The following is a 23,716-nucleotide window of genomic DNA, read 5'->3' on the forward strand; positions in this document are numbered from 1 at the left end:
TTAATTTTATGTCTTTATTTTGAGAGACAGAGAGCGAGCAGGGGAGGAGCAGAGAGAGGGAGACCCAGAATTCGAGGCAGGCTCCAGGCTCTGAGCTGTCAGCACAGAGCCCAACATGGGGCTCAAACCCACAGACTGTGAGATCATGACCTGAGCCAAAGTCACACACTCAACCGACTGAGCCACCCAGGTGTCCCGACTATTCGTTAAGTTTGGCGCAGATCAAAGGTATACATGAATTTTTGACTGAGGGTGTTGGCACCCCAGTCCTTATTAAGTAATAGATACTGGTCATAATACTAGTCATTATTTCTATCGTAAAATTTGAAATATGTAAATTTTGTGGGTTCTTTACACATTTATACATATTACCCTGCAACGTTTTTCACTGTCTTCATGTAAATCTGGTTTTTTTTTAACCAGCTGTCTACTATTATTTAAATAAATATTTTATTGAACTTCTACCTACTGAGGAACATTTATACTTTTGCCAATTTTGAGATACAAGCAATACTATATAGTGAGCTTTGTTACTTGTACAAAACTGCATGCTGAGTTTGGCAGATTTTTTCTAGAGATTTTGAAGGGAAAGCGTAAAGCAGGAAACCTACAGGGGATGCAACTGAAAGGGATGCAAGGTGAGAGAGATGCCAAATACTATACTTACATCAAAACTTTCAGTTCTTACCAAAAGTATTCTCTTCATAGTATTATGAAGTATGCCAAGAAAAATTATCAGACTTTTAAAATTAGAGGATTTGAACATTTGTTTCTGGCAATGATGAAATAACTGATGCTGAATTTGCCATCCTGTCATAAATAACTAGAAAATCGGACAAAATATGTGAAACAACTGTTCTCAGAGAATGCAGAAGCAGGAAGTACAGAACAGATCCTTAAAAGAGGAGAAACAAACAAGGCAAACCCTTTATTTGTTCCTAAATTCCCCTGTAAGGCAGGTCTTTCAGAAGGTATTGAAGTAAAATTTAAGCCAAAGATAGTGGTTTTGCTGAGCTGAAGAGACAGAGACTGGACTAGAGGGAAGTTTAAGTAGTTGGAACTTATGCATCAAACTGTCTGGGAAAACAGCTAGCAAATGATCAGCATAGATCTCCATAGGTGTTCTGTTGGCTTTTGAGCTGAATATTAAATTGTACCTATTTATGGTAAGACCTAGAAACTGAGCAAAGAATGAGTGGGGAGCTGAGCAATTCACAGAGCTCACATGGGGCTGAGAGCCACTGGAGTTCTGACCAGCCAGAGCAGATAGATCTCACTGAATTATCTGGCATATTCAATAGAGATTATGAATATATATCAAAATTCTCTGCTGAATATGTTCAATTCAATTCTGAATATCATTACTTATTAGTAGGCCTAAAGTAGTCCTTAAAACACAGTGTGAGACAGAACCAACCTAACGAGCTTAAAAACAAGGCTTGAAAGGAATAAGCTCACCCACAGCTAACTTAACCACCTTCCCCAAAACAAGCAGACCTCCTCAACATTCAACACCTTCTAAAGAAAGACAACAAAATCCACTCAACAAATGAATATCCAGCTTAGTCACAAATTACTAGATATGTGAAGAAGTATGAAAGTGTAACCAATAACCAGAAGAAAAATCAATTAAATAGATCCAGAAAAGTAATGGAATTAACAGACCTGTGCTTTAAAACACCAATTCTAAATATTTTCAAGGATCTTGAGGATGAACCTAATGAGGAAAGAAACTGTAAATGTAAAAAAGAACCAAATGAAATTTCTAGAGCTTAGAAAACATTGTATAGTCTTTATAATAGATTAGACTGCAAAGGTAAAAAGATCCCAAACTGAGAAAATATTTGCAATACATGTCAAAGGACTTACATTCAAGGTAAAAAAGGGATTCATAAAATGAGTAAGAAAACAACCGATGTTTTAAAATGAGCAAAATATTTTAATAGACCCTCATAGAAGATATGCTAATAAGCACAAGAAAAAATGCTCAGAGAAATTCAAATGAAAACAATGTGATACCAGTAAATTACTAGAATGGAAAAGATTTTTTTATAAGTTTGTTTATTTCTGAGAGAAAGAGAATGCACACATATGTGCATCAGTTGGGGAGGGGCAGAGAGAGAAGGAGAGAGAATCCCAAGCCAACTCCATGTTGACAGCACAGAGCCTGATGAGGGGCTCAGTCCCACAAACTGTGAGATAATGACCTGAGCTGAAATGAACAGTTGGACACTTAACCACTGAGTATCCTCAGGTGCCCCTAGAATGGCAAAAGATTTTTAAAAGGAAAATACCAAGGTTGTGGAGCAACCAGAATACTCATACATTCCTGTTGGGAGTGTAAAATCATTTAATTACTTCGGAAAATTTAAGGTTAAGCATCCATTTATGGCCCAGAAATTCTACCCCTTGGTATTTACTGAAAAGAATTGGATTTACACATTAATGTTAATAGTCTAGCTTTATGTATTTGAAGCCTCAAACATCAAAGAAAAATGTCCATCAATAGATTTATGGGTAAGCATTGTGACTTACAATAAAATACCACTTAGAGGTAAAAAGGAATGAATGATACATACAGCATGGATTAATCATTAAAAAAAAAATTGCAGAACAAAAGCCAGACACAAAGTAGTATGTACAGTACAGACTTGTTTGTATGAAATTAATGACCAGGTAAAACTAGTTTCTAGTCACAGATCTCATTAGTTGCCTGGTACTGGGATGGGAACTTTTTGGCACAATTGAAATGTTTTACATCTTAATTGTGATTAACAGTTATGTAGATGTGCACACTTTCCAAAACTAGTGTCAGACTTGAAATGAGTGTTTTTTACTGTATATAATAAGTATACATCTATAAAACTGATTTTTAAAGTATACATCCTTACTCTATACCAAAGATAAGTGGAATAATTTCAACATCATTAATTTTTTTAACTGGAGACTAAGTAATTGACAGTTAAGTCAACAAAGGTGATTGCTTTGATTTTAAAAGATCCACACGTAAAGGTTTTCCTTTTTATAGAGAAGCTCTTATTGAAGAGCTCATCAGTGGTGATAAGGTTGTTTTTCCTGATCTGTGTACTTTATATCAAGCATTGACATTTGTGAGATGTAGAGAATATTCCTTTACTGTAAGTGGACACATGGGGATCAGAATGTATAGGCTTCAGATAAATGGGAGTTAGCAAGTCCCATATTTAAACCTAATTTTATTAATATCAGTAACAGTACTTCACAGGTTGTTTTAAGGAGATGAGGTTTGTTAGTGTGTGTGTTTTTTTTTTAATTAAATAAACCAGAAAGCCGTGTATACATACTGGCTTGCATTACTATTCTCTCCCTTTTGTTCCACCCTTTGCAAATAAGCACTAGGTAACGGTAGCCTGGGTCATAGTCTTCCAAAGGCTTCTGGTAATATGTTCTGGGTTTCTGTTAGCATATTTCTTTCTGTGTTTGTTAGTTATACCAGAGATAACACATCATCACTTTAGCTAACTTGTAAGAAACAAAGGTCATACAAAGGTGATTGGGCTTTACAAGAATTTCTATTTACTAATATTACCACCAAATATTGGAATTCTAGTTTTGACTTAGGCATTGCAAAAAATAAAGACCATGGCATGACTACTGTTACTCTATTTGCTTATTTGGTCATAAGATAGTAAGTAGACTTACTCAAAAGCCAAGCTGTTTAATAAGATGTTTTAATCCAGGGCCCCAAGAAAGGTAGACTTTATGGCAGTGCTCTAAACAAGAGTATTTGGTATGGGCACACAAGGTTGGGGAAAGTTTCATGAGAAATGTAATATATATTGGATCCTGGTTTACTACCTATTTTTTAGATCCCAGAAACAAACACTTATTAAGGAGAAAACTATGGAAATTTAAACAAAAGATGTCCATATTATAGCTTCTCCCAGAGTAGTACTTTGAGACTATGTTAATGACACATGGCTTTTCCAAATATACTATTTTGTTCTTTTCTTCATTTATGACCTGAGATGGATTCACTTCTCTGCTTGAGCAATATTAAGCTTCACTGCACACAAATCACTAGTAGGAACCAGTCTTGCTTTTGACTCTGGAACCTATAACTAGTTCCACTAACAAAAGTGAATGATCTTACAGTATTTCATATTCTTTTAGGAAACTTCTGTTCTTTCTCTACAAGTAGATTTAACATTTAAATCTATCTAAATGAAAATAATTAACTTGAGGGGCGCCTGGGTGGCTCAGCGGAAGTGGCGTCCGACTTCCGCTCAGGTCATGATCTCAGGGTTCGTGGGTTCCAGCCCCGTGTCAGGCTCTGTGCTGACAGCCAGCTCAAAGCCTGGAGCCTGCTTCAGATTCTATGTCTCCCTCTCTCTCTGACCCTCCCCTGCTCATGCTGTCTCTCTCTCTCTCAGAAATAAATAAAAAACATTAAAAACTTAAAATCATTAACTTGATTTGTTTTGGGCAAATATTTCTGCATAAAACATTCCAAAATTATATAATTCCTGATGTAAAGTGAAATTCAGATTTTACATACTTGTACACCTTCATTTTCTTTCCCCAAAGGTGTAATATGGGTGTTTGGGGGAAGAAATGAAAAATAGGCAGATCACACAGGATTTTTAGGTCAGTGAACAGACTCTATGGTAATGATGAATACATGTCATATTTTGGCTGAACCCATAGAATGTACAACACCAAGAGTGAACCCGAAGTTAACTCTGGACTTTGAGTGATTATGTTGTTGATGTGGGTTCAGCAAGTGTAACTAATACACCACTGTGATAGGGGGTGTCAGTAGTAGGGGAGGTTATGCATGTGTCAGGGCAGGAGATGTGTGGGAGATGTCTGTACCTTCCTCTCAATTGTGCTGTGAACCTAAAACTGCCCTAAAAAGAATCTTTAAAAAAACAGTAATTTGTAACATTTTTTAAATATTGCATTCATTTCTTATTAAACCCAATAGGAGTACTTTTCTTCACATAAGGTACCCAAGTAATAAATAGCCAGTCAAAAGAAAAGTGAAAATAAATTTCTTTACAATAGGTCATTTTGGTCTGGTCAATAATTGATCTTTCTTGAGTAACACAAACTGTAAAATAATTTGTAAAATGCAATTTTAAAGATAATTGCTGCAGATCAATTTTTTAATATGATAGGTTTCATTTCCCAGAGGGCATTTTTTTTTAAAGAAATGTGTTCTAAATATTCTTATGGGTGACATTGAGTAAAAATTTAAACTTACGTTATTTAGCAGTTAATACACGGGACATAAGAGATAGGGTCTTTCATTTAGAAGGTCACCATCATTAATTTACAACTGATGATTTTATAATAGGTCCTTCTAGCTCTTGATGGTCATTATTAAAGTATAATGCATTGAAGATATGGTCTGTACAAAGGCAGAACAGGGATCTTAATTAGAATTCTGACAAGCCCACTCCAATAAAATGATGAGATTATTTGTAATTGATGTCACAATCAATTACCATTTAGTTTATCATGAGCATTCTAATAGGTCTGGCCTTGGTACTGGCCCCAGGATGTTGCTGAGTGAGTGGCTGCCCTGCTTATGCTGTTATAGAAACAGGAGGGCACATTTTCAGTCAGCATCCTAATGACCTCTTTTGAAGTCTATTAAATTAATGACCCTGTCACACTGTTTTGATCTCTTATAACCTCAGTTTGGGGTTTGTGTAACAAATTAATGTTTGGGAACCATGTGGCAAAAAAAGATCTTTTAAAATGTTGAATTTAAACCTAGAATATTACTTACTAATATTCAATAGAAGATATTTTATTGTGCAAAAGATAAAGCACAAATACAAATCACAAGGTTTGTATGTATTTTATAAGTGAGAACTTTAAGACATTTCTCCGTACCACCAAAAGACATGCTTTTTATAGTACCCAAATCTGTTTTCTCTTTTAAAGAGGTTGCTTTCTTCTCTAATTCTAGGTGCCAACAGGTCATGTGTGGTTAGAAGGTGATAATCTACAGAATTCTACAGATTCCAGGTATTATGGACCTATTCCATATGGGCTAATAAGAGGACGTATCTTTCTCAAGGTAATATTTTCTCTTTAAAATGTAGGATTTCTTCTCTGAGCTAGAAAAAATATTTCTTTCAAAATGAACTTGAAATATTCAGGCTGTCAGTGGGCTCAACCGTAGCAGTGACTACATTTAGGAACCTGCTGGCATTCAAATCTGTAAACATTACCCTTTCCCAAATGAGCTAGGTAATTAAGAATAATTTGTTGTTTGAATAATAAAACTTTAAACTATCTTAGCTATAAGAAGCCTTTAACTTAAATCTCCAAAATATAATTCCTTCTCATATAAATTTTACAACTATGTTCTTACCTTGGGCATAAATTAATATGCATTTGCAGAAAAGCAGTGTCGAGTCAACCAAACTACCTGTTAAACAGGGATATCCCATGTAAGTACATCGGGTAATAGTCTTACCATGATTCTAAACGTATGACTCTTAGGAGAGATTATTATTTTCACTGTCTTCTCCTTTTTGCCACAAATGGTAAGAAGAAAAAGACATGAATACTTTGGTTGTTGGATAATTTGCAGGGTTCTTTGCACTTACGCGGATGTTATTTATATTCAAATACTTAGGTTCAGGGTTCACTTTATTTGAGGGTGGTAAAAAAAAAAAAACCAGACACACATATTCATACCTCTATATTCACATATTATACACATGTAACTGATATAATGAATCAGTGTTCCAAACTTAGAGTTTAAATACATGTACACATACAAGTTTAGTTTCTAAAGTCTTAGTTTGATATAATTTGTTCTTGACTAAAGAGTAAGGAGAAAAGTGTTTCATATATGGCACAGAGAAAACAGATGAATAAAAAAGGGAGTATGATGATGATATAACATCACTTTTATTAATTGTCTTCAATCACATTTTGATTTTACAGATTTGGCCTCTGAGTGATTTTGGATTTCTACGTGACAGTCCTAATGGCCACAGATTTTCTGACGATTAGCAAGCATTTGTTCTTTTGATTTCTCTCTCCTATTCAAGTGAATTTATTACTGCCACTGAAACCATGTACTTACTAATAAACTATTTGCTATTTAGTTTTAGTCATTTTTAATTGTTAAATATAAAGGAAAAGTGACACACACTGCACGCTATATTAGTTTAAAATATATGGATACAAATGTAATCCAAAATAAGTCCTCCAAATTTTATGATAAATATAAAAATATTTTTAGGGAAAAAAACCTGGGTGACAATCTCACTCCTGAACTCTTGGTTTTATAGCTATAATGAAAGTAATCTTCTCTTGAATATGCCTCATATTTTAGCTACATTTACATGTCAGGATAGTAATTAGTCTTTTAAATCCAAACCAACAATAAATAACATGAGTTCAACCTAATTAAAAGCTGCAAAGTCACATGCTTGGTTCACTCATTGGAAATTAAGTAATGAAGTTTCAGTGATCCCATAAAGGATTCCTCAATTTCTTTTAAGTGAGTCCTGACTTATACTGTACATAGAATATCAAATATAGAGAAAAATAAAATCTTTGGAGTCTATTATCATCAATAATAACATTATAAAAGTCCATTTGATCACACAGCAATGTAGTGGTTCCTTATTCATAAATATACAAATTAGTACTCTTAGACTTTGAAATAAAAAGGGAAGTAATACACCTATTTCAAATTATTATTTTTTAAAAAGTTACTACTTCCTAAGACATTTAAAATTGAAGATGGCAGTGTTCAAACCTTACTCCCTTTAATGTAGCCACACGATGAATCTGAATCTGGAAATACAGTGCCAGGACTGGAGTCAAGTCTTTTGATTCCAAAGCTGTCTTTTCCACAGTTGCCATTTTACCTTCTTTAACTCTGCAGTAATGTCATGAATATCCATATCCAGTCTTCATTATGGGACAACTAGGTTCACATGTTATTCACAAAGATTCTAATTATGATGACCTGAGAATTTGAGATTACTTGTACAACAGGCCTATAACTTGAGCAGAAACAAATGTCATGCTACTTTAGAAACTGAGTAACTATAAAGGAACCTGATGGTACTGTGACCCAGAATAAGAGGAGACATGCTTATTTGAAGAAAAGGAAATTTCTTATTTTGTACCAAGGAGAAAATGGACCAAATAATAAAGTTCCCAGATGGGAATTCACAAAATATAATTTATAATTCAAGTCCTTTTTTTTTTTGGTGATCTACTAACATAAATTATAAACACATATAAATAACTGGTGAGTTCATTTTCTATTAACATAGGGTGGCCCTTGCTTGACAGTTTTATATTTTCCCTGCAAATAAAAGAGCTGACAAAAAAAAAATCCTGCTTCTATCAGCTTTATACATTTACTTGAATGGGCGCTCTTCAACATGTATGAATACACAGTTAAAGGATCTCACTTAGTGAACAATTTCAGGCATAATGAAGGAGTTCTATAATTAGTGAACATGTATCACAAGAAATCAGGGTAACTTCTTCTGCTTCATCCTTGGAAACCCTGTATTTTCCACCACATTGGCAACTCAGAGAAAAAGAGTGATCATCTGTAAAGAAAACAAAATGATGCACCAAAGGCTTATAAGTAACTATTTCAACACGTTTTTAAAAATGCAACTTATCTCACAGAAATTGCAAAACAAAAGATAGAAGTTCAGTAAGTAGAAAATGTATCTAAATGAGAACTTGAAAAGTTTCTTATATAGGGGTAATGTTTCTAAAAATTACTTACCAAAGAATCTTTAAGTTTTATTTTTATTTACTTTGAGAGACGGGGGGAGAGAGTCTCTCAGGTCTCCATCTCATAAACTGCAAGATCATACCTGAGCAACAATCAAGAGTCGGACACTCAACTGAGTGAGCCAGCCAGGTGCCCCAAAGAATCTTGACCTCTAGAGGAGATGGACTGAAGCTGTGAATCAACAGCCCAAAGATCTTGAGGGGACAGCAGATGCTCAGAAGTGACCCATGACATTTATTTGAAGTCTTCTGTTTTCTTAAGATCCATATAAATTTTACATTCTTCCCAATTTATTTGTCGAAAATATTACTGTTAAAGCAAAGAGGAAAAATAGCCCTACATGTTTTGCTGTTAAGCAACATGCTTTTTTGCGTGGAGTATATCCTTTTAGAGAAAACTCTGCTAACTTAACTGTTAATCAAGTTCATCATTTTAAATACTCTCTGTTCTAGTATCACACAAATTCTGTGAAGTCAGATGCCCAACAGAGACCATACAGCAAAAGGTTTAGTCTACTAATGGTGGAAATTATACTAAGTCTATCCTCTTGGGAAGTTGAAATGCTTATGTCCTTTAACTGAAAGAAATCTCGGATTCATCTCACTGTCACTGAGAAATGACTGTCAAAGAAAAATAATGACTGATCACCTTATTCTACTGCCATAATTTTTTATTAGAGATACATCAAATATCTTCATTCAATTCTCAAACATTTTTAACACTCAGATCTTACATATATGCCACTAAAAGAAAAAAAGGAAAAATTCACCTGCCTTCTATTTGTTCTCTAATCAAGTTTGGCCTTGGGAAAATGAACAAATAAGCCAACTTTTGGGGTCCCTGGCTGGCTTAGTTGGTACAGCATGTGACTCCTGATCTCAGGGTCGTGGGTTTAATCCCCACATTGGGCGTGGAGCCTACTTAAAAAACAAGTAACCAAATAAGCCAACTTTACGTGTTTCTTTTACCAGTAAAGAAAACATGAATTCATTCACACAATCCTAATTTCTCATCACAATGCATTTTTCCTTCATAAAGAAAAATAATTTATTCTGTATTTTAAGATACTAACATCCTTTCTGTCTGAGCCAACATATATACTATAGTAGAGCATGCTTTCAAAGTGAATGGTTTCATTATTAAATTGTCTAAAACTACATATTCTAACCAAAGGTATTAAGCTAAATCTCCCTCTTGTTTTTTTACCACCTCAGTGAACACTGAGAAACAATCTGATGTGACATGTGCTCAGTAAATGATGTAGAGGCCACCATGGGCTACTGTGGAGTTTTGTCATAGAGGATTCCAAATATTAATGCTCACTAAAAATTCACATCTTGTTACATTTCTCCTTTTATTATTCTATCACTTAACAAAGTGATATCTTCACAGAAACCATTTTAAATACATTGAAGGCAAAATGACCAAGTTGTGAAACAGACTAACTCTAAGGGGAAAGGTTACCTTCACTCTCTCAACAGTTGTTTAGGGATGCCTTTTAAAAATAGTAAAATGCATTGTTTCATACTGTCCTTGGATCAAGAAGATGGTAATTCGGCTACGTCTATCATGTAGGGTTTCATCCACTTTTCTCCTGCTCTGGATCTTTACTTTCCAAGGCTATTCTGAAAATAGCTATGAAGGAATCTTCAATTTTTTATTTGCCCAGTTGATCACACTTTTTATTGAATTGCATCTGCCAAGAATGCTCTTCTCAATTGCAAAGAACAATTCAAAATTTCAAATTCAATCGCAAAACTTACATTATTTGTTTGTAATATTCTTGCAAAAATAACAGCTTCATGCAGCTGGTGGCTGCTCAGTATTTTCTCTTAAGGATTATCTCTCAAGGATAAGGATTATTTCCATCTTTAAAAAAAACTTTAATTGAAATAAGTGTCAAAGGATGTCTTATGCTTTTAAGATTAACTATAGCTTCTTATAAGTGATTCACTGGCTGTGGTTAAGATTCTTCTGTATCTTCTGCATTGTCCAGTTTACTTAAGAGAATCCCAAAGACAATGGCACATTTATAACTTGACGATTTCATGTTGTACATTTCCCTTTAGTATCTTGTTTTTTTATATTTGTATCCGAAACCTCATTGTATTTGCTGATTGAACGGATACTTGAACCACCAATCCATATTCGTTTAAAATAAAATCTGATATTTAAAAGGCTACTGAAGGAAAAATTACAAGAACCAGTTTTGACTATTTTCATATTCTCAGGAATCATTAGGAAACAAAATATATTAATTAAATCAACTGCAGCAAGAATAATTTGTCTAATAAGAGATTAACACACATACACCCAATACTGACTGATGAAGTACCAATACTATATTTTCAAAAAATAAATTTAGTTGAGCAGGATTCCTTGATAAATGACATGCTTTAGCCCCTTCATGAACTAGAAGGCTTTCACTAGATCCTATGTCACTATTGTGTTCATAGCAGTTCTCTTGTTTACTCTGGTGAAACTATTGTTACAGCAACCCCAGTTACAACAAATCTCAAGTTTCCCAATCATTCACTGCAAAAATGAGAATTATACACTACGATTTCATTTGGCAGTTCAGGAGCATGGTCACCTATAGGCAAAAATGTGATTCTCCTCCTTAGTCAACAGCCTGTGACCCACCTAAGAGCATGAAAAAAATTTGCCATAAAACAAAATATTCCAGTAAACATGGTTTCAGGAAGGGTGGGATGTGTATCTTCTACCTAACCACAGTCACTAGTAAATTTTTATAAACCCCTAGGGAATTTTTAACCCAGGCTGAACAATTAAGTTATAGGGGTTAAAGTATATAAAACTTCTAGGGATTAGCAAGATTTTGTCCATTTTCCCAGAGAAACATGGATGTAGAAGAAGGAACTTAACAGTGTCTAACCAGAGTGATTCACAAAACTATCAGAAGAGTAGAGAAATTAGATTTGTTTATAAATTCTAGTAATGGAATTTATAAGATAGGACTTCATGGTGGGTAAAAAACCGAGCTCCAAGCAGTAGAGTATCATAAGAAGAATCCTGCTCTGACAGTTTATGATTCCATATAAAGAAACAAAAACAGAAATTCTAATAGGAGTTCATCTCAAATATCAACACAGGAGAATGGGAAAATTATTTTCTTTATTTTCCCTATTACACTACTGGGGAGTAAACCAAAACCCAAAGTCATGTTAAAAAGAAAACCTCATGAAATTTTATGTACCTAACATCTAATTAGAATAGAAAAATGACTGGAGGGGCACCATGGTGGCTCAGCTGACTGTCTGACTTTGGCTCAGGTCATGATCTTGTGGTTCATGAGTTTGAGCTCTGCATCGGGTTCTCTGCTGTCAGCATGGAGCCTGCTTCTGATCCTCTGTCCTCCTCCATACGCGCCCCCCCCCTCCAGCTCACGCTTTCTCTCTCAAAAATAAATATATTAAAGAAAAAAAGAACTGGAAATGAGTCAATAATTGACCTTTAGAATGAAACAAAAATATTCTTAAAAGTATACTACACACACACAGACATACATATATATTTAAATCCAAGCTATTCTGTTTTTTAAGATTACCAAGTATCCCATGAGAGTTTTTCTTTTTAAAGAAAATCTCTTTTTCTTTACTGTAGTCAAAAGAAAAAATCCCAACCTTCATTCCAACACATTTCTTCAAGATATACTTGAGCATCTACTGGTCCCGTATTTCTTAAATCACCTTCTGTAAAATATAAAGAGACACTTAGTTTGATACTTTAATCATAACTGAAGAATGCTGAAAAGACAACTCCAGCCTGGGGACTACAGTTCTACTTTACTTACCATTTAAAAACTAACCACTTTTGACAGCAGTTTTAAGGCTACCTAATAGTCCACTTCTTATAAACTTTAACAGTTAAAATCTATCCTATTTTCCACAAACATGCAACAAGAAAAAACCATAAAATTGATTTTGATAATTCCCTGTGATTAATTAGTGACCCCTATTTTGTGAGAGACAGGGAGTTTTGTTGTCAGATAAACTATACCTGCAGCTAAGGAAGGCAGCATGGAGTTGGGCAAAAGTAACTACTTGAACCTTAGTTGTAATATCTTAATAGCTTTCTAACCTTAGAAATATACCTTAGATATACTGAGTTATCTCTTAGCTACTTTAGCAGGGTTGTTATGGACTGAATTGTGTGCCCCCAAAATTCATATGTTAAAGTATTTGGAGATAAGCCTTTTAGGAGGTAATTAAGGTTAAATAAGATCACAGGAGTGGAGTCCTAATCTGATAGAATTGGTAGCCTTATAAGACGAGGAAGAGAGGTTTATCTCCATGCACAGGCACCAAGGAGAGTAGGATATAAAGACACAGTAAGAAAGAAACCATTTACAAGCCAATAAGAGATCCCTCACCAGGAACCATATTGACTGGCACCCTGATCTTGGAATTGCAGGCTCCAGAACTATGAGAGACAAATTTCTGTTATTTACACCACCCAGTCTGTGGAATTTGCTTACGGCAGTCAGAGTAGACTAATACCAGGGTGCTGTTCTGATCAAATGAAATCAGGCTAAAAGTGCTTAAAAGAATAAAGTTCTAGGGGCACCTGGATGGCTCAACTGGTTAGACATTTAACTCTTGATCTTAGTTCAGGTCTTGATCTCAGGGTCATGAGTTCAAGCCCATGTTGGGCTCTGCACCAGGCATGGAGCCTATTTAAAAGAAAAAAGAAAAAAAGAAGAAAGTTCTAACCCCAAATGTAAGGGGCTGTTTGTCATTTTTAACTCTTCCAACAGTCATAGGTAACTTAAAAATAAGACTTTACTGGGGCGCCTGGGTGGCTTAGTCGGTTAAGCGTCCGACTTTCGCTTAGGTCATGATCTCGCGGTTCGTGGGTTCGAGCCCCGCGTCGGGCTCTGTGCTGACTGCCAGCTCAGAGCCTGGAGCCTGTTTCAATCTGTGACTCCCTCTCTCTCTGACCCTCCCCTGCTCACGCTGTCTCTCTCTCTCTCCTAGAAATAAATAAAAAACATTAAAAAAAAATAAAAAAAAATAAGACTTTACTAAAAGCTTTCAATAACCATGTAATACAACTGTATTGTGTTGATGTTCTATTGCTACTTCATAGGTCAAAGTTTTCCCTAGAGGTGAAGGTCCAAAGAAGCTTGAAATTCCACCCAAATTTAGTAAAAGTATGGTCTAGGTGGTAGAAGCATGCACTCTTGCATAAAACAAGTGTCCTTTGGGACAAAGGAAGCAACTATAGATAAGCATATGTCTTTGTTTCTAAAGGCGTACTTCACATATACTTGTATTGTTCTTCTAGAAGTTGATGCTTAAAAGAAACTACTCAAATCCACCCCTCACCCTAAAGAAATTTTCTTTAGCTGTCTCACTAGTCTCTTGTTCAGTTGCTGAGAATGCTTTCCTTTATTCCGTGTGAGAATGCCTACAACTTAATTATATTTAATAACTGCCTGTTCAAATTTATTGGTGAGTTACACAATTTTAAAATAGATGAAAAAATTATACAATATTTTGAACTCACTATGGTTTTTGATTAAATATGTCAAATGTTACATCGCTTCATATTTACTGGGTACCAACAGTCTATTAAACTGACCCTAAAATCCAGGATAAAGACTTTGCCCAGTGGCCAGGCATAGGTCCTCCATGTCTGTACCCACTGAAGAGCTTATGCAGACCGTATCTGTATGCGAAGTGATTTCTGAACAAAACAATTTCCACATTCTACATAAAGTACACTTGGTTGTAGGCTATTCAGTATTTTAATTTAAAAAATATTTTCCCTGAAATTCCCATGGATAGAGAAAAAAATCTTAATCACATGTTTTAGTTTCTTAGAATGACTAAGGTAGTTTGCTTGAATGGAGAAATGAAATACTTTTAGATTTAGGAATGGGAGTAATTGGCACTTAACAGATTATAGTTAGGGGAAAAACATATGTAAATAATTTATAATCAAGCTGCCTATCTTCCAGGGTATCTTACTACATCTTAAGTAATTCTGAAATCAATTAAAGCTGCTCCTGGATAGGAAGAACAAATATTGTTACAATGTCAATACTACCCAAAGCAATATATATATTCAATGCAATCCCTAGCAAAATAACACCACCATTCTTGACAGAGCTAGAACAAACAATCCTAAAATTTTAAAGGAGCCAGAAAAGACCCTGAATAGCCAAAGCAATCCAGAAAAAGAAAACCAAAGCTGGAGGCATCACAATTCTGGACTTCAAGCTGTATTACAAAGCTGTAATCATCAAGACAGTATGGTATTGGCACAAGAACAGACACTCAGATCAATGGAACAGAACAGAGAACCCAGAAACGGACCCACAAACATATGGCCAACTAATCTTTAACAAAGCAGGAATAATATTCAATGGAATAAAGACAGTCTCTTCAGCAAGTGGTGCTGGGAAAACTGGACAGTGACATGCAGAAAAATATACCTGGACCACTTTCGTACGCCATACACAAAAATAAACTCAAAATGGATGAAAGACTGAAATGTAAGACACGAAGCCATCAAAATCCTCAAGGAGAAAGCAAGCAAGAACCTCTTTGCCCTTGGTCGCAGCAACTTCTTACTCAACACGTCTCTGGAGGCAAGGGAAACAAAAGCAAAAATGAACTATTGGGACCTCATCAAAATAAAAAGCTTCAACACAGCAAAGGAAACAATCAGCAAAACTAAAAGGCCACCGACGGAATGGGAGAAGACATTTGCAAACGACATATCAGATAAAGGGTTAGTATCTAAAATCTATAAAGAACTTATCAAAGTCAACACCCAAAAAACAAATAATCTGGTGAAGACATGAGGTAAAGACATGAACAGATACTTCTCCAAATAAGACATCAGATGACCAACAGACGCATGAAACAATGCTCAACATCACTCATCATCAAGGAAATACAAATCAAAACCACAATGAGATACCACCTCACACCTGTCGGAATGGCTAACATTAACAACCTAGGCAACAGATGTTAGTGAGGATGTGGAGAAAGAGGAACTCTTTTGCATTGCTGGTGGGAATGCAAACTGGTACAACCATTCTGGAAAACAGTATGGAGGTTCCTCAAAAAATTAAAAATAGAACTACCCTATGACCCAGCAATTGCACTAGTAGGAATTTTTACAGGTATGCTGTTTTGAAGGGACACATGCACCCTAATGTTTATAGCAGCACTATCAACAATAGCCAAAGTGAGGAAAGAGCCCAAATGTCCATCGATGGATGAATGGATAAAGATGTGGTGTGTGTGTATACACATACACAATGGAGTATTATTCGGCAATCAAAAAGAATGAAATCTTGCCATTTGCAACTACACCGATGAAACAGGGTGTATTATGCTTAGTGAAATTAGTCAATCAGAGAAAGACAAATATCATATGACTTCACTCATATGAGAACTTTAAGATACAAAACAGATGAACATAAAGGAAGAGAAGCAAAAATAATATAAAAACAGGGAGGGGGCAAAACCGTAAGAGACTCTTAAATATGGAAAACAAACAGGGTTACTAAAGGGGGAGGAGGGATGGGCTAAGAAATCTACTCCTGAAATCATTGTTGCACTATATGCCAACTAACTTGGGTGTAAATTAAGAAAATAAAAACACACAAAAAAGGGAAAAAAAAAGAATATTTACATTTGAATATGGGAATGTCCAATGTTGTAAAAATTCCCTTTCAGCCAAATAATAAAATTCAAATTGAAAAAAAATCAATTAAAGCAAATCAGACAAGATAATAAAATGAATAAGCCTTTTTAATCTAACTTATCTTGGACACCTGTAATACAGCAATTATACAAAAAGACAACACATTCATATATATCCATTATGCCATTTTTTATTTGAAAATAATAAATGAGAACTGGCAAAGATAACTGCCAAGGGAGTAAGCTTCATATTTTTCTGCTTCTCTATTAGGAAGCTATTGTTATTCTTACCTAGTTACTATTTCATATGGAACTCTTTCCATTATTCCACCTACTCAAAAAAAATGGCTTTTACATTTTTATTATTTTTTCTTCTTTAATGTACAGTAACTTTAGAGTAGCTACCTATTTCTAAGTTGAAAGATCAACTTAGATGATATCTCCTAATAAGAGGGAAATAGAATGCGGAAATAGTACTTTGACCAAGTCAGAGTTAAAATAAGTTCATTAAAAAATATTTTCATGTTCTGTGGCTGCCTAAACATATATTTGATCTGATTATTCAATATTATGTGAACGGTGTCTAAATTTTTGTGGGGATTCTGGTTTTAAAAGTCATGTTTGACACAAAAGAGAACATACTAGGTGATTCCCCATTTTCTGAAATATAACAGGCAATACTACTCTGTTGTGTGACACTGCGGTGTTGGGTGTGGGGGGGGAATAGTGACTAGGAGTTGTGGGGCCTTCTGGGTGCTGGTTTGTTGGATGTGTTTACTGTGAAAATCCGTCAAGCTGGACACTTAGGATTGGTGCGTTCCTCTGTATGTATATTTCAACAAAAAGTTTTAAAGGTAGTGTGTTGAGACTCCAATAGCTATACTTTTTAAGAGAAATAAGGAAACAAAAGTTAGAGAAAGAAGTTAAAGGCCTCATAAGAAAACGTGTAGTCCTTGAAAAGATGGTAATCTAACAACTTCTGAAAAAGGCTGGGGGTGATTAACTCGGGGAAAATTGGATCCCTGGAGAATCGGATAATGAGCTGAGGGGGTACATACAAGTAAAAGGTGAATCTAAATGTAGGGGGTGGGGAGGTGACCACGATCCTTTGTTGAGAGGCAGGTGTCCAGGGAATGGGGCAACAGCAACTTCCCCGCTAACTATGATTACAAGGAAGGAGCACAAACAAATCAATGTGTTTTTTTTTTCTTTCTAAACAATGATCTCTGCTTGTCCACCATTGTAGTTATAATTAGAAAACTTAATTCCTCCCTAGCCTGTAAAGTAACTCACAGGAACCTTGTAATTAGCTTTGATAATTGTCTACTAATCAGGCATGGCATGTGCAAAATAGGTAAGTTCCTTTTCTTTTGACTATTACATATTATAAATATTTTTGCTCATTACAATATTTCAATAGGTATCTGAAAATGTAAATCCTATGAAAGTTTTCCTGTTAACATGACACTACTAAAAATGTTGAGAAAACATAAACCGACTTAGAAAGTGACTTAATTAAAGGAATAGACCCAAGATTTAAATCTGGAATCTTAGCCACAGAATGGTAATAACTTAAAACCAAACAAACCCCGCCATTTGGAAAGAAAACGCAGTGCCTGGCATTTGGGTACTCTATCTTAAGTCCAGTTACACTACATGATTTCCTAATTCTTTTGAAGTAAACGGGCTTAGCTTTTCCTAAGGTATGTAGGCCTGCTCACAACCCTGTGCTGTACCCACAGCTTAGCCAAAATGGAGACAAGAAAAAGATCTGAATTTACTTACATACAGAAAGCAATGAATTGTAAAGAGAGATTCCTGAGGAATATAATGATAAAATCAAATAATTTATGTGGTTACTTGGAAAAGAATCTTTCAACCTTTAGAAGTATAGGCCCTTCTGACCTTGTGTTCTATTGGATTTGTCTGACAACAAGAGGTGAAAGAATTCTGTGGCTCCATTGTCTCAACAGTGGGATCTAAGAAAACACTGGCAGGACTCATCAGAGAGGTTTATGAGCCTGCAATTCAAAGAGATTAAAAGGAAAATCTAGGGAGATTCTTTCACACTGAAGAATAACATTAAATAACTATTAGCAGCTTGGTTCAGTAAAGCTTACTAGAGCTCTCGCTGGGTCATTCACAACTTTCTAAAAGAGGAAAGGTTTTTTTCAGCTTCATTTGGGAATCAATAAATATTTCTTACTTCTTACAAGACAATGGAATTCCAGTCTTTTAAAGCTTCCTCCTAATGATAGTAAAATTTCTAAAACAACTCTTTGCTGCCTAAATAATTACATTTCCTAATCCCAGGAAACCTTTTCTAACTATAGCTACAATTCAAATAAATAAGTAAAAATAAATAACAGCAACAAAAAGCTATGGTGGAGAGGCATTTAACTGTATTCATTATGGTTGAGATATCACAAGTCTCATTCAACCCAATATTGGCCGAAAGATCTAGTTCATCTCTAGTTCAGTCCCTATTTTTCATGTGTAGTAATGTTGTAACTTCCATAGAGTGATCAAGTCCCCAGAATGCTTTCATTTAGCAATTAGCCTATTGTATTTCTTTTTATGTCTTAAAATACTTAATTTCATACCTTAAAAAGGCTTTAAGTCATCTGTGTGTTAAAAGCTAAGAGCAGTGTTTTTCTCTTAGTATTTTGCTGTTTTAAAACCAAGTAATTTAATTTTAAACAATCCCCTCATTCTTCAAAATCATTTCACTATACATAACTAAAATTTTCATATAGGCATTGACTTGAAGGAAATCATTTTCTTTGTCCTTAACAGTCTCAGTTCTTAGAACAGTCTCTGCCTTGATAAGAGAGATTCAGAATCAGGCAACATTTAACTCAAAACCTGCTCATTAAATCAGAAAGCTCTATAATCCTTTCCCAGGTGAAATTAAAGAGTCACACTTGCAAGGCTTTCCATATCAAAGAAAAAATTACAAACTTGGAGTTTAACTATGAACTTAAAGAACTGTGGGGCTTTTATAAACTGAGTGTCAACCCAGGCTCATGAAAGATACCAAATGAAGCCAGGAAACTGAATTTCATGTTTCAGTACACAGCAGGTAGAACACCATTAGAAGTAAGCCTGGCCTCTCGTTCTGACCCTCAAATATGAACTCACTCCTGATTATTTGGAATTAAAAATAATAGGTTGTACACAACTATTCAAAACTTGACAGCCCAGCACAATGATTAAAGGTCAGAGAATGGCTTTGAATTCCCCCTCTATCAATTACTAGCCATGTGACCTTAGTCAAAATACTTAACCCCTCTGAACCTCAGACTCTTTCTCTAGAAAGCAGATATTAATATCTTCCTTAAGAGCCTGTTAAACAATGATTGAAAGACAATTACTATAGATCTAGTCCTCAATAAACAGTAGCTCTTTTAACTGTTATTATCTCATAATGCTTGTGTTGACCTGTTCATACCAGACCATAAGAAAATGACCAAAGAGTAATCCATTATGAGGGGGGGGAAAGCCTCAAGTACCACAATGTAGGAAGGTAGCAGCACTTGACCTTGTCTGGATTTGTAACAGTGTTAAGAAGTTTGATGTACTTTGCTTTGCTATTGTCGGTCCCATTAAAATCAGCCCATTATTATCAAAACCATGGTCCACATAATTATTGTCTTTCTGAAATACCAAACAAAACTGGAAGGTAGAAACCACAGAGAAAAACAAAATAATTAATTTGTAGATTAGATCCAGAGATTAGAGATGATGGAAGAATAGAATGTTAAGGAAAGCTTTCTTTGGAAGGTGGGGGGTAGACAGGTGATCTTGAGTTCAAACTTGAATAACAACAACAAAAAAAAAACTGGGAAGAATCAGAATGGGAGGGTGTTCTGAGTCATGAAAAACAGCATAAGCCTATGTGTTTGAGAGCCCCTATAAATGAACCAGGGAAGAAGATTCACATTAGGTTTCTGATTGGTGACAAGGCTGGAAAAAGTAATTAGGAACAAACTTCAAAGCTTCTGTTCCATTTAAATTCTAGCTGAATGGGTAAATGTTGGATTGGGGAGAGGGTGGTTATAAAAGTTCTTCAACAGAGGAGTGAGAATAAAGAAAGCTAGACCAATCAAAATGTGAACCTCTGTAGAAGGCCAATTAGCAGCTATGGAAATAATGTGGGTATGTGTTATACTCTGAGTATGGACTACCATAGTAGCTGTGAGAATAAAAAGATCACATAGGAAAAAAACTTACAGAAATGTCAAAACTCATTTCTAATTCATTGGTTGTATATTGAGCAAAGTAGAAGTAATCAGAATGTAATATTAAACAAAGGTTTCAAGTCTGAAAGAAAAAACAAGCAGTGAGAACCCCATTTGGGGGTAAGGCTCATTGATTTCAATTGGATCAAGTACGCAAGTAGAAATTGGGCGTGAAGTTAAAGTGGGAGACACAAACTTGCTAAAATCTTACATTTTCTCTATTATTAAATCAGAACTCCCAATTATGTCCAAGCATACCAGAATTATAACTGTAATCTTGCCCATAGGCTCCCATAATATTCATTCTTTGAAACTAGGCAAATTTTTATTTAAAACCATTGAAAGAAGATCTTAAAATACATATTTATTGCAAAAAAGTTATTTGCATTCAAGTAAAAGTAACAGATAACATGAGTAGTCACCTTCTTATGACAAATAAGAGGGAGCAGGAGGACCCTCACAGAAAGTTTTCTCTGTACTCTTTTCTCCATCTGAAGAAAATGCCAGGTCCTAACTGTCCAGATGGATTTTCTGCATCACTTCACATACTTACTTTTCCCAGAAACAGTCACCCAAAAACAACAACAAAAAAAAAATGCCCCCTGATGCTTATCTTCAAATTTTACCTGAAGCACATTTTTACAGCCAATTTTCAAATTCCTACAATCAAATGGAAATACTGATATGACCATAGATGGAAACTCTAATCTGACTAATACAAGTATTTTGTAAGGGTCAGTTTTAGCACATAATCTACACAAATATCTCCCGGCCTTAAGTCATTAGTCTTAACTCAGATTCATATTATCTACATTTAAAAGCATTATTTCCATTCTTATGGAGTTAATCAGTATTCAGCATTAACTTGCTTTTTGGGAAGGTTCTTATTTGGGGCTCTTACTAAGAAATTACAAGGTGACAGATAAATGGTAGTGGTGTTTAGATACTTTCCATATTCAGTTCACAACTAATTTGCTAATCTTCCATTCCCAAATATTTATCTTAATAAAAGGGACAAGGTAAAAGTATAACACAACACCAGAAGTGACCTTTTGAATCTAGCTAGGGGAGAGTAGCTGATTAGCTTTGAGTAGAGACACATTGACTTTACAGTGTCTTGACCAATTTCCTTCTGAGCCAGACTATTTCGGGTATACAAGTACCTGGCCAATTGTGTAACATGAAGGAAGACTCCATGTTACCAAAATAATTCACTAATAGAAAATCAATACATCTTAATATAAAATAATATGCCACCAAGGAAGGATTCCAAACATATTCCACTTAGTTTTTTTAAAACATTATTTGACTGAAATCATTTTGAAGGTATGTTCCACTTCAGGTCACAAAGAAGTAAACCTACCTCATTATGTCAGCTATGTCACTCTACACAGCCACTGAGACATTAGAGATCTGTGTGACTGTCACATTACAAAGCAACTGAATCACGATTCCTATTATTTTCCCATGATACATTTTTGATGTATTTTTTAATGTGTTTAATATATGACAAAACTCCCTATAAGATTTATAAAGGCACCAAAATCTATTCAAAGATATTATTCATACAAACATTTTACAGTTCCTGAAAAGATTTTCCAAAGTGCTAATATGGTTGTTTGACATGCAAAGCCTAATCTTGAATAACTACATGCCTTTCAAGGGAACACGGGAAGCAAGTCTTTGGAAGCATCCTTAGAAACAATAAGGTAAATATGCCAACTGGAACTAATTGATTAAATTCACTAGTTAACACTGCTTTCAAAATGTAAAATATCTGGGAACTGAATATTATTTATCCTTTTTTAGATTTGCTTTTCTTCAGCCTGGCCAACATTGCCCTAAAACTATCAAGTAAGAATAAATATGTGGAAATGAGGAAGACAAAAACGTATGTACTTTACATAGGTTATCTACCCAGACATTTTCTTATTAGAACTCATTTGGTAATATCTTTTGTGAACAAAGAAATATAGACATCAAGGGCCCTTTAAATGATCTTTTAAAGAAATGAATGGTTGTGGGCCATATTGATGAGGCTCTCCTTACACCAGAGCATCAACTTTGAGCTATGAAATATGAGAAAGCCTTCCACATCAGCCAATAAAACATCTCCTTCCTCCTTCCCAAGTATTACAGAGCTCAAATTTATTTTATACTCCAAGTTCATAGAAGGCAGGAAACAAATATATTTAAAGCATACCCTATGAAAAAAAAAGTTCTACAATGAACTATCACCACATGCAAAAAGAGTTCTGTGTAACAAAGCTATTTCCATTTCCCCAGGGGGTGACCCAGAAAAAAAGAGTGCTCTGACCTGGTTATAACAAATTCTCTCTCTCTTGGTAACCTATCCTGGTCTTTAACAAATTATCACTCTCAAAGGTTTTCCTTCTATCAAATCTAAATCCTCACTGTTAGAAGTTCAAGTTCATTTCCTTTTTTGAGGAGCCAATTACTGAAGATGGGTCAAGAAGGAAAAATTTATGTCAGCATTCAAGAGAAATGACAATATGAAACTGGTTTATTACAAAAATTTTTTAAATAGCTCTCACATAAAAGGCTTAAAAATGGCAAGTTATACTTGGATAAGAGACTTCTACTTACCTAAACAGCAATCCAATATCAATTTAAACCTGAAATAAAGCATTCTTACTATTTGGAGCCACTGGTAATGACAGAAACACTTAGCCCTTAGATATGACATACTAAAATGTCATAAAAAGCTGTATTTCTACTGTACTCTTAGGATGTGCTTGAAAAACCTGCAAAGCAAACTGAATATTCTATAAATTCCAGGCAGAAAATCTGTTTATCCATATCATGAATCAGGCCCAACTCTCCCTGTATTTGGTTTGTGTAAATGTTACTGTGGCTTCATCAGTGACCTCCGAGAGTCCCCTGTGATGCAGTAGGCTGCAGCTATGTTCCCTAAAAAAACCCCTTAAAACTAAGGACTCAAAGCTCAAAATAAATCCACATTTCCAAGGACTTCTCAAAGGCAATAAGAAAGGCTT

General features: G+C 35.0%; 2 protein-coding genes across 6 annotated transcripts in view; one reads left to right on the top strand and one right to left on the bottom strand.

The window, feature by feature from the left end:
• The window catches only part of IMMP1L (inner mitochondrial membrane peptidase subunit 1), a 73,849-nt gene extending 66,738 nt beyond the window's left edge, over positions 1–7,111 (top strand). For 4 of the 5 annotated variants that reach the window (XM_077772820.1, XM_077772819.1, XM_077772823.1 and 1 more), the window contains 2 exons: positions 5,960–6,070; positions 6,949–7,111. In XM_077772820.1, the coding sequence (XP_077628946.1) occupies positions 5,960–6,070; positions 6,949–7,017 (180 nt within the window). In that variant the 3' untranslated portion in view covers positions 7,018–7,111. Of the gene's footprint in view, positions 1–5,959; positions 6,071–6,948 lie in introns of those variants that run through there. The other variant, XM_077772822.1, reaches the window with a different exon arrangement.
• Positions 6,889–23,716, bottom strand: part of DNAJC24 (DnaJ heat shock protein family (Hsp40) member C24) — a 55,705-nt gene continuing 38,877 nt past the window's right edge. The window contains exons 4-5 of the mRNA XM_077772824.1: positions 12,421–12,489; positions 6,889–8,582 (exon numbers count right to left, since the gene is read on the bottom strand). Of these exons, the coding sequence (XP_077628950.1) occupies positions 8,452–8,582; positions 12,421–12,489 (200 nt within the window). The 3' untranslated portion in view covers positions 6,889–8,451. The remainder of the gene's footprint in view (positions 8,583–12,420; positions 12,490–23,716) is intronic.

Source organism: Crocuta crocuta, unplaced genomic scaffold (genome assembly GCF_008692635.1).
Source record: "Crocuta crocuta isolate KB4526 unplaced genomic scaffold, BGI_CrCroc_1.0 scaffold382, whole genome shotgun sequence".
Lineage (NCBI taxonomy): Eukaryota > Metazoa > Chordata > Mammalia > Carnivora > Hyaenidae > Crocuta > Crocuta crocuta.